The following is a 16737-nucleotide window of genomic DNA, read 5'->3' on the forward strand; positions in this document are numbered from 1 at the left end:
CCTTGACGTTGATTTGTATCTCGTCACCGCAAGTTTTCAGGCTTTTTAAAATTTGCTTGGTGACATCCCTGATATATATATATATATATATATATATATATATATATATATATATATATTCTCACCTGTTTTTTTAATACATTCTCCAACGACGTTGTTTCGTCCAGAGTTTCTGGAGCCATCACAGAGGTCATTTTTTGTGTCTTGTCAGTTGGCATCAGTATTATTTCCAGATTTAGGTTGCGAATGTGTGTGTATATGTATGCAAACTGGGTGTGGTGCAGTGTTGTACAATCATTGTGCATATTTGAGATCACCTAAAAGTCTCATCCAGAAACCTGCACAGGATCCCACCAAGAGGAATACAGAGCTGCCAACCTACCGCAAAAAATGCGGAATTGTATGCATTTTCAGCTATTGTACGCTTGTACGCATTTCCCCCAAGATTGTACCCATTTTCAGTGTACGGAGTCACTTCAGTTTTCTTAGTTTTAATAGCCTGGATGCTTGTATCGCTGATATCTTAAGCTTGCTGGATCGTATTTTTTACTAATTATGATCTTCATGCTTGGAGGTAGAATTCTGAAAAGATTGGATTATAGTCTTGGGAACATCATTGTTGCTGCAATTGAGCTTGTGCGGTGTGACTTTATAATTATAAGTATACCTTCCTCTTACTTTCACAATGGTTAGTTTCCGTCGATTTCAGGATTGTACCCATTTTTATGAAATCTCCCCCATTTTGAGCTTCCATTGTACACATTCTAATCAGATGGGGTTGGCAGCTCTGGGAATACACTCAAATGCTTACATTATACATTCAAAACAACTAATATAACAATACATAACAGAGCGATGATTTACAAGGGGTAAAAATATCATCTCCCAATACTATCTATACAATACATTTGACTGCTTCCCTCCCAGCCAAGACCAAGTAATCTTATTCCAAGACAAAGACAAAAAAGCAAGTTGGAAAACAGATATATAGGGGTATGGAAGGCACAGTAAGTGACCTCCTGCCCACTATGGGAGATCAGAAGAGCCCACCATATCATTGAAGTAGAGGGAGAAGAAAAGACAAAAGAAAATGTTCTTTTTATAGGTACAGTCCACTCCGGATAATAGCAACTCGGTTAATTGTAACTTTTGGTTTATCGCAACATTTCCCAAGAAATGGAATTAATTCTATATAAAAGTCACCGGTTAATTGCAACAAACTTCGGTTAATCGCAACAAATTTTCGCCCTTAAAAGTTGTAAATTCAAGAAATCAATCTAGCAAAATATCATGATTAAATTTCATCATGGAAGAAATCGTGATAAGTTGAAAAATTAAGAGCTAGCGGGATTTAATGCTACAGTATTGTGTCACCACTTTATTAGAGAGACAAAAGAGGGGCTTTACAGTATGGGTTTGTGATGTAATCTGTGGCCATTAGATAGGAGGCGAGGGGGCTGGGCATAGTCTTTACAACATGTAGACGATGACAGTTGTAAAGAGAGACTGAGTGATATCCTTTGTTTTTGGATTGACAATTGTGCATTGTGATCAATGAGTTTGGTGAGAGCTCTATTGTCTCTCATCACGGCTGAACTATTTGACTCTTACAAATGTTAAGAACAAAAGAGTGAAAGTGAATCCAATCTGAATAAGACGTCGACCAAAGCTGCTTTTGCTTGACAAATCTATACAGGGCTGTCATATCGTTTTTCGTTTTATTCAATCATATTGCCCAGTCTTTTGTGGACTAAGAACAATGTTCACAACAACTGTTTTGTGTTTACCACTAATGTGTAAAATGTTGCAATAGTAGACTGGACACTCAGCTTCGGTTAATTGCAACTTCGGTTAATCGCAACAGTTTCGCTGATCCCAAGGTGTTGCGATTATCCGGAGTTTTAGTTTTTAGTTTTTAAGGGTTTTACGGCACTTGCAAAACATTAAGGTCATATCAGCGCCAGTAAAAAGGAAGAAAACGGGATAGTAAAAAGTTCTAGAATTACAATTAAAGCACAAAAGAAAAGGCAAGACAAAGGGGAATAGGTTCAAATAGGGAACAGATGGAGATTCCAAGAGCACACAGTCAAAGTACTTAGTTTGAGATCACCTAAAAGTCGTATCCAGACACAAGCACATGTACCAACAAAGAGGAATACACTCAAATGTTTACCAATCATATAATATAATATGCAAACTAAACATAATACAATGCATAACAGAGAGATGATTTACAAGGAAAAAAAATATCATCTCCCAAAAGAATAACTATATATTCGACTGTTTCCCTCCCAGCCAAGGAACTCCGGCAAGGATCAGGACAAAACTAAGTAATCTCATACCAAGACAATGACAGGAAGCAATTGGAAAATGGGTATGGGGGGATAGAAGACACAGCATGTACCTCCCTGCCCACTATGGGAGGTCAGGATCCCCACCCAGGTTTATCAGAAGTGAACTGTACTTAAATACACATTAATTGAAAAGTGGACTGGATTAAGTTTTGAACACTTTGTTCTTGAGCAAATATTTATTCAAGGCACATTGTGTAACAATAACTGTATGTAACAAATCACTGACATGTAAAACAATGCATGAACATTGAACCAAAAAAATTTTTTTTAATGAGGCAAATGGGCGTTTCATCTTAAATATAATGGAAAATTTATATAGCGCCTTTATCCATTCACAGGTGATCTCTTTGCCCACCATGGGAGGTCAAAATACCACATCCAGTGACCTTCCCTGACCTACAATAGAGGTCAAACACTCCACCTCTATACTCAAATGGTTTCTTAAATTCACTATGGAGTATCAGAGAGATGATTTGTTTTGTTGTTTTTTAAGGCTTTTACGGAGCTTGCGGCACATTTAGTTTTAGGTCATATCAGCGCCAGTAAAAAGGAAGGAAATTGGATAGTAAAAACCTTCTAGATGTACAATTAAAAGGACTTGAGGAAAAAGTAAGACAAAGGGGAAATGGTTCAAATAGGGAACAGATGTAGATTCCAACAGCACACATGCAGTGTACTTCGTTTGAGATCACCTAAAAGTCTCACCCAGACACCAGCATGAGAACCCACTAAGAGGAATACACTCAAATGTTGACAAATGAAATGTTAAAAAAATAAATAAAAGTACATTACATTGTTTTTGTTTGTTTTTAAGGGTTTTACGGCGCTTGCAACACATTTGGGTTATATCAGCGCCAGTAAAAAGGAAGAAAATGGGATAGTAAAAAGTTCTAGAATTACAATTAAAGCACCCAAGAAAAAGTAAGACAAAGGGGAACTGAGAACAAATAGGGATCAGATGTAGATTCCAAGAGCATACCACCAATGTACTTAGTTTGAAATCACCTACAAGTCTCATCCAGACACAAGCACAAAATCCAACAAAGAGGAACACACTCAAATGCTTGCATTATACATTCAAAATAAAAATAATAATACATAACAGAGATGTGATTTACAAGGAAAAAAATATCATCTCCCAAAACAATAACTATGCATTTGACTGTTTCCCTCCCAGCTAGGACTCCGGCCAGAGCCAGGACAAAACCAAGTAATCTCATTCCGAGACAAAGACAGAAAGCAAGTTGGAAAAATGATATAAGGGGATAGAAGACACAGTATGTACTCCCCTGCCCGCTATGGGAGGTCAGGATCCCCACCCAGTAAAGTACATTACAGAGAGATGATTTACGAGATGAATAAAAATAATAATCACTCATGAAAAACAGAACGGTGTCTAACACTAAAGTTTAGTGAAAAAAATAAATTAAACTCATTTTGTTGTCAAAATGTTCAAGCATAATAACTTATATATATATATATATATATATATATATATATATATATATATATATATTTCCTGTTCATCTTATAAACATTTAAATGCATCAAACTGTTGCCATTTATGAGGGAAAGGCTATCACTATATCTCGGGTTGACTTCAACGTCATATGTTACAGTATAAATATATATATAATATAAAGGTTTTACATAGGATTGGCCAACACACACGCACACACACATGTGAGCTTGCAGGCATTACGTGTAGAGCTACCTACTTGAAATTTTAAAATCTGTCGTTTCCAAGGAAAGAAAAAAAAAAAAAAGAAAAAGTCACTTTAAATAGCTTTATAAATGCCCTCAACATGATCCAAAAATTCGTAGTTCTACAAATTTTTTGTCGTACCAGGATGGTCTGTACATGGTATAAAAGAATATGGAATTCAGTCCTTCAATTCTAATTAGGAATAAGATTAACCATAAAATCAAAATAATAATTATTTTATTTTTAAATTGAAAGTAACTGATTGCTATAAAGAAATAAAACAGTAAACTAAATTCACAAACCAATGCCACGATGAGTTAACTCACTCAACCCTAACACCGACTTTATCCATTGTTTACCAGGGTTACTTTTACCCCATGCCTATTAATTACAATTTTTTGGAGACAAATTATAGGCGTAGTATCCAAGCTAATGTTTTTCAATTATTTTCATGTTAATGGTAGTTGAATTTTAATAATCTATGAACATGTTCGTTTTAAATACATTTTTTCCAATTTTGAAAAGCACCAAAAATCTTCAGGATTGAGTGAGATACTATTTTGATGACTTCATTTCATTATCTTCATTTCATTATCTTTTCCAAAAAAAATAACATCAAGTGGCAGAAATTGAACACCCATTTTCATTTTAGCCTTAATATGTCTCGTTTTCATTGAATAACTACAGCAGACTTGCCAAATTGAAAACTTCAAATTTAGTCATTTTAATGTCAATTTTTATTAATTTGACAATGAAATTCGTAATTTCTGAACAACCACAATATTATTATTTATTATTATTATTATTATTATTATTATTATTATTATTATTATTATTATTATTATTATTATTATTATTCATCATTATTATAGTAGTAGTAGTAGTTGTTATTGTTGTTGTTGTTCTTCTTCTTATCATTATTATTATTTTTATCATCATTTAAGTATTACTAAGAATCAAAAATAAAAAAATATTTAGCCATGAAATTTGTCTAAAATTCGTAAGATTCAGCATGTATGCTACAGCCACGTCTCTCCAATCCAAACACCTCCGTTCCCAGCATTTTGTCTGGATTACAAAGGCATCTGCATAACAGAGACATTCGGATAGCAGAAACAGTCCCTAAAATGTACAAATAAAGAAGAAATAAATCCGTCCCCAGGCAACCTGTTCGGATAATGGAGACATCCGGATTGTGGTTTTCCGGATAAGAGAGAGATGTGACTGTACTTAATAATGAAAAAGGCAAAAATAACTGCTTGATGACTTACAATAAACGAAGGAGTGAAATACGGAATGAACTTAGCAATCAATGGTCACTAATGACTAAAGAGTGGAATAATATACGATTCTTTCATCTCTTTGTATTTATTAAACGAGTTATTTTTATAGTGCCCAATAAGACCACAAGCTTATGAGTATGTGTTTTATTACACAATAAAAATATAACGAGCTTAATAAATACAAAGAAATGAAAGAATACGTTTATTCCACCCCTCCAAATAAGATTATTAGATATTTTGTAACCAAATGGTATGGTAGTAGTACTGCTATTCACCATAATTTGTATCTTTCTCCATCTGCTTGAATGAGAAACAAAAACGTTGATTTTGTATTCATGCGCATCAAACGATTATTTTTAATAACCAATCAGCTGTCTTTTACACATAATTTCACACCAATAAAATGTGCGCAAATATTTTTCAATTGTTGAATAAAAATTTTTTTCAACGAGTTCAAAACATTATTCAACGATTACGCATTTACTAGGAAATGGTAGGGTTTTCCTATGGGAGGGGTGGAATATTACTAAATAACATGTATGGAATTAATAGCTTAAAATTCTCTCTTTAAACTAAGAACATTGAATATTAACCTACAGGCTTCTATCACTCTGGGGTATCATAATCATGATTGAACGAGCAGATTGGTTTATCGAGTTATATAAGGCATCGATGGCTACAAATTGTTATGTTTCATGTGGTGAGTCAATATAATCACTATAGTCTAAATAAAAGATGAATTAGCAAAAATAACATTATGATGATCACTATTATTATTATTATTATTATTATTATTATTATTATTATTATTATTATTATTATTATTATTATCATTATTACTATTTTGTCATTACTATTATTATTATTATTATTACTATTTTGTCATTACTATTATTATTATTATTATTATTTTATTATTGTTGTTGTATTCTAGTAACTCAAATGAATTGATCACATTTTTAGGTCAATACGCAAAGATGTTCCGAATTCAAAACATAACTATTGTGAATTCAATTCATTTGAGGAGATCAACAATAAAATAAAAAAACAATCAGAAGTACTGGAAGGCATCAGGACAGTATGGCACATTATAGGACAATTCGATGTGTTCAAACTATTGTAATTTTCTGAAAAAAATATTCCACACGTTGGGCTAACTTGAAATATTCAACGCATGAGAAAGTGATACCAAGCTGCTAGAAGCTGTGGACTGTAAAAAGTAATTAACCAAAATTGAATAAATGTGTCAGTGAACGACTTCATCAGTTGGTTAAAATTTTGGATTTGCATTTTCTTTTTCTTTTTCTGAAAGAAAATGCTATCCAGAACATTTTAATCTGTATTTGAAGTAAATCGGGCGATTTTTCATGAAGTTATGGTCAGATGTATGGGAAAGGTTTCCAGCTACTTTTTTCAAATTTCATACTTTTTCAACTTGACTAGCTGTAAAAAATATTTAGAAGTGAAATTCAACTTTGATATTTCCCGAAGATGTACGAAAAGGGTTGTAATCATTTATGACAAGAACTCATTTTGGATTTTAAAAATTGACCTTCTAACTCTAACTGAACTTGGCAATATTTCACCATCCGACAGATTATGGCATGCACTGACACATATAACAGCTTCAAACAAGAACAAAATACCAAACACAGACATTCCAAGACTTTACACAGGGGAGACGAACTGAATATTTCTTTGTCACAGATATGTTTTTTTAAAAGTAATTTATCTATATTTTCATTGGGTTTTTTTTTATTGTTGTCTGAAGAAGGGTTTTTGAGTCCGAAACATTCCATGTTTGGTATTTTGTTCTTTTTTTCTTTAACTGTTATATTAATATTTGTTTATTACTTTTAATGCATCGGAGAAAGAGGTTCTACAGGATTACTTATAAAGTGCACTCCATTTAAGGGTGAAGAACATAAAATCACTTTTGGAACTGCCCCATTATAATATTTTACATATTAGATTTTGCAGAGAAAACAAGACAATAAAATCATTCAAAAAAAAAAAAAAAAAAAAAAAGATTTTAGATATAGTATTAGCAAAAAGTTCTTCCTGTACAATAAATAAAATTCCCTAAGGATGCAGCATTCATGGTAATAATAAGAATGAAGTGAATAGAAAAGTCCCAGACAACAATAGAGAAAATAAAAGCTTTGCAGCGATGAGGATTCGAACCCATGACCCAACTGTTATTGCAACTCTGCCCGGCCACGAGAGGGACGCTCTACAGTCTACGCCATCCACCAGTATTGCTGCAAAGTGCGGCTATGTGGTTCTTGTGGAATGACACTCGCTTTCGGATCGGAATGCCCTGGGTTCGAGCCTCTCTTGGTGCATAGAAGTCCTTGGAGAAGGCTCTTTAGTCACATTCTCTCATCATACTCATGTGTAAAATGAGTATCTGGCCATTAACAGTGTTGTCTCTGCCCGAAAAAATTGTAATATAGCCTCACTTGGCGTCATGTTCCGTCCTTCATGTTAATTGTTGCTATTGGCCAGGGACCCCTTGTAAAGCGCTTTCAGCATGTTTAGTGGATATTGCGCTGTATAAAAGCTCAATTTTTATTTCAAGTTTTTATTCTCTGTTGTCTTCTGGTACTTTTCTACTCACTTGTTAACATCAAGATAAGTGCCTGCTCCACTCACTTTTCTGAACATTCATGGTAGCAGCATCTAGTATCAAAAAAAAAATTAAACATAGGACAACGACCATCACAGTTTTGTAGATTCTATTCACACAATGGGAAATGACGGCCTTTAATAAGGACCTTTGATAAACGGAACTACTTTTTGGGGGTGGAAGGCTGCTCGGGTCTGGGAATCCTGCAGAATTGTCACGTTTCAATTTCAATGGAGTAAAGTCTGGTGAGTTGTGTGACTTCCAAGCATATTTCAAGTAATAACTCCTGTATCCAGCTATTCAACAGTGTGATCAAGTATGTTGTAAACTGGAAATACAGTACAGGTTTTTTTTGTTTGTTTGTTTGTTGCTTTAGGTCTCTTCCAACACAATTGAGGTTATATGAGAGACCGCTGAAACAAAAAAACAAGCAATCTAACAAAAATAGTACAAATGTAAATCAAAATCATAACCTAAAGATATCATAAGCTAAATTATAAATAACCAAGAACAAACAGGCAGAAGATTTACAGAAAAAAAAATATCCCCTGTCAAAAATACAATCACAAACCAAAGAAGCAGGATAGGCTAGTAAAGAGAAGAAGAAACGACATCACTATCGGATCGTACACCCATGCGAACATCATAGGTATATGATTCACACAGTACAGGTTGACACAATGTAAAAATGTATCCGTTCAATCCTGCTTTACTATTAATATTAATATTAAACATTACGAACATCTGATTACTTTGCCTTCAATGGCAACATGAAAACCATGGTATGTTTGTTCCATTCGAATTCAAGTCACACTCATAGTCCAATCATCTTTAATATTTTTAAAATGAAAATGGGGGAAAAAAAATATCATTTTTTAAATTCTTCAACTTGATTCTAAAACACTGGTTTAATAATAATAGAACACAGACCCTGTGAGAAATGGGCATGAAAATATCTCTGTCTTCATTTCACAGATAAACATAACACTACTTTTCAAGGTATGGGAAAACAACAGAACAAAGTCCTTCTAAAAATTTAAGTAATCTAAAATATACTTTATTTTCAATGCTCATCCTCATTTCTCTCCAAATGAGTGGCACTGATTGCACGTCTTATATGATTTATATTTGTTTCCATTGTCAATTGATCTCCAATTGTTCGTAACTGCCGTCCACAAGTGGAACATAAATAATGATCACCGACCAGGCGCAAAAGAGTTCCTGAAATCCTCTCTAAATAATTGGACGGAGCACTGCTGGGCCTTTCCTGGGTCAAATGTTGAGGTCTCGGGTTAGAAGGTGTAAGGAAGACTGAATCGTGTGGAATGTCGGAATCTGTATTTGGAGGCTGTGACTGAGGCGAAAGACGAGGGTTTATTGAGAAAGGAGCAACTTCTGACAGAGTTGGATGTGGACTGACAGGAATTGGAGAGAGAGGTGGGCTTTGGGATACTATGCGAACATGGTGAGCATGAACATGTCTTTCAATATTAGCTCCTACATGTGTGCTGTTATTGGCACATCCTGTGAGCAGAGATGGAGAGGACGTGGAAGCAGCAAGACGGGATGATGTATTTCCTTCACTTTCAGATGTTGCCGCAGAGTGACTGATGCAGCGAAATAGTCTGGACTCTTCTACACTATTCCTATTTATATTTGTGGTGCCGCTGCAGACTTGTCCCTCGTCTTGTGGCTGATCATCTCTCTTAAGGCTTTTACCATTGGATTCTTTTCTTTCCATATCTTTTTCACTGACTTTTCCCATTGTACTGTTATGATTTATCTGGTGAAAGAGATCACAAGAAAAACTTATTTTTAAAAAAATCTATCTGATGGAACAATAAACAAACGTCATTTAAACATAATGATTATAACATCAGACTTGCCAATCATGTCCGACTTCTTTCAATTTCTCTGCAAATTTTCTACGAAATTTTACTGATTTTCTCTGAAAAATGCTTATTTTCACTGAAGTCTGAAAACAATTTTTTAAATTTAAATATTAACTAAACACCCCAGAGAGACCTCAGTAGCATAGACATGACAACACCAGGCTAACTGACGTCCTCAACTCATTTGACAATTCACAATCAGACCGTTGTTGAAATTGACTTACATATCAGCACCATCTTTCTTCCCAATGGCTCTCATGATGCATGACCTTTTAATTTAAAAACTGAAAAAGCATTTCAGATGAAAAGTGACAATCTAAGTCTAAGAGTATTTGGTATGTGTTTAACAATGATTAGAGGTCATTGGTCAGTTTATATCTTCTGACATGCACACACTCACAGCTTGCAGAAAAATAATAGACAATAACAGCCTCTCTCAATTTATTATTTTCATTTGAAAAATCAGTTGTTTCTCTACTCTAAACATCAGTCCAAATTTGATCTTATTGTATTGTATTTAATATTAATACCTAGTTTTTATATTATTCTTAAATATTTTGCTCCCCTTTTTATATTTGTCCTCCTTAAATAAAGACAGAGGCGCATAACAACTTAACTGTAGATACAGAAAAACATAGAGGCAATAGTGAGTATTGAGAAGACAAGTAAGGGGAGACTGTGCGACTTCTACTTCTATAGAGGAACGGATACTTATTTAATGATCTGATAAACAAAATTATTATGGCCGCATTCATTGTTGTAACGCAAATACTCTCCTATGGAAATACTCTCAAACTCAAACCAAACTTGAAACTTCGACTTTGGACTTTGTCTCAAAATATTATCCATTTTCATTGTAAATTAAAATTGAAATTTTATTAGATCATTGAAATCAAGCCCATAATCGCGCTCTGTTATCAGACTTGTAAATATGTGAGCATAGCTCTAATCTATACCTAAACTAGTATCATTGTATTAATATAAATAAAGACTTTATAGAGATAGACTTTTACTGACGTCGAGTCTCAGTCTCAGTCTCAATCTCAGGTCAAGTCAGTAGCCAGTGTCATTGACTCACCTTTTTAATCCAGTCCCATAACAATTAAGAATCTGTGAGCTATACGAAAATAACACATTACTGTTGATATTTATTAATAACACAATTAAGTTTGAAAAGTTTGTAGACACGTATTTATAATATATAATTATAACAACTTCCTTGACAAACTTTCTTGGGATTGTTTTGGTGGCTGACATATTGGATCAGTCATTTCCGGTTTCTATATTTGGCCTCTTCCTGTCGATGGCGTAGATAAGTGGAACGTTCCAACTAAAGGCGTTCTTGTTGCGTCTTTTTTTTTTTTTTTTTTAAATTTCGAACTCCTCAAGAAACATAGCTTGTACTACCCCATGACTAATATTATAGGCGTGTCAATAGATTTAACTTTAAGTGTTATCTTTATTTAAAAAATAAAACTAAACTTATCTTTAAAGGTCATATAAAATGTACAGTGTGTAGGATTATCTCGAAAATATGATGATACCATCATCATCAAGTGCCAGGCTTGTTGCAGACATCGGCGATCATGTCCCTCCAACCATATCTGTCCTCAGATCTCAATAGCTCGATTCCTGTTCCTCCTCCATGATGATATTATACCCTATGATTATGAAATAAAATTCACACAAATCTCTGTAGCTGTATTTTGTACTTGTTACCTACTATTCACCGTTACAATTTCAATTTTTTAGAATTTATTTTGGCACTCGATTTTTGCAAACACGATCAGGGATGACTCAAAAAAAAAATTATGCATAGAACGATTTATGATTCTATTACTTGTGTGTGTGTGTGGGGGGGGGGGGGTGTGCCTGTGTGTGTGTGTGTGTGTGTGTGTGTGTGTGTGTGTGTGTGTGTCGAATATCATTTTTCTATTTTGGTTTGTTTTTAGTTGTTCTCTCAACCAAACCGATAATGTTTTCAAATTTTTTTAAAAGCTTGAATGGGTCGTCTTCAACCGTGATATGATTCGACCATAGTTACTGTCGAGAATATGCTAGCCGACCAAATCAGTTGGCCCTCCATTATGGGAGATGTTTTATCTCAGCACGGTGACGATGACGCAGAATTAGACTTAGACTGTAACTAGACACTGTGCAAGGCCTGGCAGAAAATTGTTTGTATTTGTTTTTAAAGGTTTTACGGCGCTTGCAACACATTTAGGTCATATCAGAGCCAGTAAAAAGGAAGAAAATTGGACAGTAAAAACGTCGAGATGTACAATTAAAAGGACTTGAGGAAAAAGTAAGACAAAGGGGGAATTGTTCAAATAGGGAACAGATACAGATTCCAAGAGCACACCATCAGTGGACTTAGTTTGAGACCACCAAAAAGTCTCACCCAGACACCAGCATAAGACCCCACTAAGAGGAACACACTCAAATGTTTACAAATCATATGTTAAAAATAAAAAAAAATATTAGTACATAACAGAGAGGTGATTTAAAAGGGGAAAAAATATCATTTCCTAAAACTATAATTATACATTTCACTGTTTCCCTCCCAGCCAAGGTCTCTGGTCAGAGTCAGGACACAAATAAGTTATCTCATTCCAAGACAAAGACAGAAAGCAATCGAAAAACAAGTATAGGGGTATAGAAGACACAGCAAGTACCTCCTTGGGGAACCCCACCAGCCTGGCAGCCAAGACCACGTGTCTCACATCACTATCCTGTAGACATTGTCCTGGATGTGATAAATAACCGGTCTAAGATACTGCTTGTTTGTTTGTTTTTAAGAGTTTTACGGCACTTGCAACACATAAAGGTCATAACAGCGCCAGTAAAAAGGAAGAAAATGGGATAGTAAAAAGTTCTAGAATTACAATTAAAGCACCCAAGAAAAAGTAAGACAAGGGGGAATTGGTTAAAAAATGAAACATATGTAGATTCCAAGAGCACACTGTAAAAGTACTTAGTTTGAGATCACTTAAAAGTCTCATCCAGACACAAGCACAGGTCCCCACTAAGAGGGATACACTCAAATGTTTACAAATCATATAATATAATATGTAAACAAAACAGAATACAATGCATAACAGAGAGAAGATTTACAAGACAAAAAATATCATCTCCTAAAGCTCTAACTATACATTTGACTGTTTCCCTCCCAGCCAGGGTATCCGACCAGGACCAGGACAAAACCAGGTAATCTAATTCCAAGACAAAGACAGACAGCATGTTGGATAACAGATGTAGGAGGATAGAAGACACAGTAAGTGCCTCCCTGCCCACTATGGGAGGGCAGGAACCCCACCAGAAATTAAAAACAAAATCAATTAATTAATAGATTAATTAATGTCTGCTTCCCACCAATCAAGACACAAGAAAGGGCTCAGGTGAAACCGACATGCACATATATGCAGGTCTGACATCCGATCTCACTTATGGGCCAAGTTTAACATGTGTCATGGACGATATTTTGCGTCATTTTTTTTTTAGATTTCCACAACAATGAGCCCAGAAGAAATTTGGTTATCAGACCTGCAAATAAGTGCACGTCAGGTGAAACCAAATTTTTTAAAAACAAAACAAAAACAGGACACAAAATTGCATAGAAAAAATATAGCGGATCAGAAAATTAATCAAGACTGCGGATTGAAAAAAAAAAAAACAAGAGTGAGAGTGTGTGTGTGTGAGAGAGAGAGAGAGAGAGAGAGAGAGAGAGAGAGAGAGAGAGAGAGAGAGAGAGAGAGAGAGAGAGAGAGAGAGAAAATTGAATAAAATAACTCTCAAATCATGAAGTATTATTTTGATACATAATTTATTGATCCTGAGAATTGTTCAGTCACAATACGGACATCTATAACATTCAACATTTGTCAAAGCCGTCCTTATTTCTTGTGACAGTCAAAATCAAACTTGGCTATTAATTTCGCTTTTCACACAAATTTGTGTATTGTCATCATGATTAAATAAGGGGGGGGGGGGGAGGGGGAGGGGGGCAGGGTGGCCTAGCGGTACAGTCTTTGCTTCGTACCCACACAGGTACCAAGTTCGATCACCTGCCGCTGCGCTGTGTGGTCTTGAACAAGTCACCTCGCCTTAGCTAAATTTGCGGCGCAGCGCTGTGGCTGACGCCTGGGTTATTCCAGTCTTCCCTTGGAATTGATCCTAGAGACAAATTTCCCCTATGGGATGGATAAAGGGAATTTCATTTATATTTTTTTAATGTGTACAGTTCCCTCAAACACAGTGTCTTTAACTTTAAATGCACTGCTTCCTAACAACAAGAAATGAAGTGAGTAGGAAAGTGTCAGAAGACAACAGAGAATAAAAACTTTGCAGCGGCTATGGGGGCTCGAACCCATGACCTTACTAGTACGACAACTCTGCCTGGCCGGGGAGATCGTGACAGTAGAGTCACAATCTCCCTGGCCAGGGTCGTGGATAGCTCATACAGTATAGTCGCAAACTCCCTGGCCAGATTTTAAAATATAGGTGTTTTTCCAGAGTACGACAGTGAACTGGTTAAATGGGTCCTTCAGAGCCATTGGGCCCATTGAGCCAGAGTTTATCCCAGTATAGCAATTGCTTGCTATCCTTTGGATAGGACCCTAGTCTATCGCAAAGTACTTACCACCAAATCTAACAGACAGATGGGGGACAGAAGGGGTGGGGAGGGCAAAAAAAATCTCGACTCCACCCAGGATCGATCTTGGTCCTTTGAGTTGAGCGTGAAGCAAGAGCTCTACCAACTGAGATATTGGGACGCCCAAAATAGACATGTATTAAATCCTGACTATTAGTTTGTTTGTTTTTAAGGGTTTTAAGTCGCTGGAGATACTTGTAGGTCATTTGAGCACCAGTAAAAAAAGACGATGATAGTAGAATTGTTGCAAATCTGAAATTAAAAGCACCAAAGAAAAAGTAAGAAATTAAAGAGCAGGCACCTGTGTAAGATAAAGAACTGAACAAGTGTGTATGAAAGGTGCCAGACAAAGCAAGATAGAAAAATACAAGAAACAAACCATCCCAAAAAATCAGTCAACTTCGACTGGGGAAAAAGAAAAAGAAAAAGTAAGACAAAGGGGAATGATTCAAATAGAGAATAGAAGATTCCATGAGCATTTTGACATATCTGAAAGTTGATATTGTTTTTTTTTTTTGTTTTTAAGGGTTTTATGGCGCTTGCAACACATTAAGGTCATATCAGCGCCAGTAAAAAGGAAGAAAATGGGATAGTAAAAAGTTCTAGAATTACAATTAAAGCACAAAGGAAAAGGAAACACAAAGGGGAATTTGTTCAAATAGGAAACAGATGTAGATTCCAAGAGCACACCGTCAAAGTACTTAGCCTGAGATCACCTAAAAGTCTCATCCAGACAGAAGCACAGGTCCCAACTAAGCGGAATACACTCAAATGTTTACAAATCATATTATATAATATGTAAACTAAACATAATACAATGCATAACAGAGAGATGATTTACAAGGAAAAAAATATCATCTCCCAAAACTATAACTATACATTCGACTGTTTCCCTCCCAGCCAAGCGCTCTGGCCAGGGTCTGGACAAAACTAAGTAATCTCATACCAAGACAACGACAGAAAACAATTGGAAAACGGGTATGGGGGGAAAGAAGACACAGCATGTACCTCCCTGCCCACTATGGGAGGTCAGGATCCCCACCCAGTGTTTGAAAGTCATCCAAAACCAAAGGATCCCGCTATGGAGGTTACACTCAAATGCTTAAAAAGTAAAATATATTAAAAACTGAAAAGACCCGAAATAGAACAAAACAGAGAAAATAATTACAAGGGGTAAAAAATATCATCATCATGTCTCAAAAAAAAAAAAAAAAAAAGAAACTATACACCTGACTGCCTCCTTCCCACCTAAGGATCCCAGCCAGGACCTGGAAAAAATAGAGCAATCTCAATCCGGATAAAAAGATCAGGAGCACCAAAGAAAGGTGAAAAAAAGATATGGGGGGATGGAGGAGATAGCCCATCATTGTAAGAAATCCTGACCAGGGGAGATAACAATATCACAAAATTTATCAAAAACCAATAACAAATCAATTATCATAATAAATCAATAAATAATCAACAAAATAAAATAAAATTTTCCCAGATTACATGTCAATCTTAAAATAGAATAAATGTTATATATGTTGTTTTTAAGGGTTTTACGGCGCTTGCAACACATTTAGGTCATAGCAGGGCCAGTAAAAAGGAAGAAAATGGGATAGTAAAAAGTTCTAGAATTACAATTAAAGCATCCAAGAATAAGGCAGACAAAGAGGAATTGGTTCAAATAGGGAACGGATGTAGATTCCAAGAGCACACTATCAGTCAGTGTACTTAGTGTGAGATCATTAAATGTCTCATCCAGACATAAACACAGGTCCCCGTCAAGAGAAACACACTCAATTGTTTACAAATCATACATGTGTAAAAGGAAAATTAATACAGTACATAACAGAGAGATGATTTACAAGGGAAAAAATATCATCTCCCAAAACTATAATATACATTCGAGTGTTTCCCTCTCAGCCAAGGACTCCGACCAAGGTCAGGACAAAACCAAGCAATCTCATTCCAAGACAAAGACAGAAAGCAATTGGAAAACAGATAAGAGGGATAGAAGACACAGATAGTGACACCCTACCCACTACGGGAGGCCAGGAACCCCACCCAGTCATGTATATTTAGTAGTGGGTTGCCACCTAAAAGACAAAGTCTCACAATGAAACCATGACATTGAAAAATAAAAAGAATACATATTAGATAAGAGTCCAGTAAATCGTTTATATTAAAAACGCTGAATATATCAACAATGGCCAAATCACAATAGGGGGATGGTTATCT

General features: G+C 35.4%; 1 protein-coding gene across 1 annotated transcript; it reads right to left on the reverse strand.

The window, feature by feature from the left end:
- Window positions 1–7035: 7035 nt before the first annotated feature.
- Window positions 7036–11143, reverse strand: LOC144964432 (uncharacterized). The gene is made up of 2 exons (XM_078898675.1): window positions 10942–11143; window positions 7036–9754 (listed from the first exon to the last, which is right to left on the reverse strand). The coding sequence occupies exon 2, from the start codon at window positions 9734–9736 to the stop codon at window positions 9035–9037; it is 702 nt and encodes a 233-aa protein (XP_078754801.1). The 5' UTR covers window positions 9737–9754; window positions 10942–11143; the 3' UTR covers window positions 7036–9034.
- Window positions 11144–16737: the final 5594 nt, after the last annotated feature.

The sequence above is a fragment of the Berghia stephanieae genome, chromosome 2, assembly GCF_034508935.2.
Source record: "Berghia stephanieae isolate SIO BIC M18660-M18661 chromosome 2, UCSD_Bste_1.3, whole genome shotgun sequence".
In the NCBI taxonomy this organism is placed as follows: Eukaryota; Metazoa; Mollusca; class Gastropoda; order Nudibranchia; family Aeolidiidae; genus Berghia; species Berghia stephanieae.

What these genes read in the sequence shown, in the direction of transcription:
- LOC144964432 (XM_078898675.1), bottom strand. Translation starts at nt 9,736, where the DNA reads ATGGGAAAAGTCAGTGAAAAAGATATGGAAAGAAAAGAATCCAATGGT.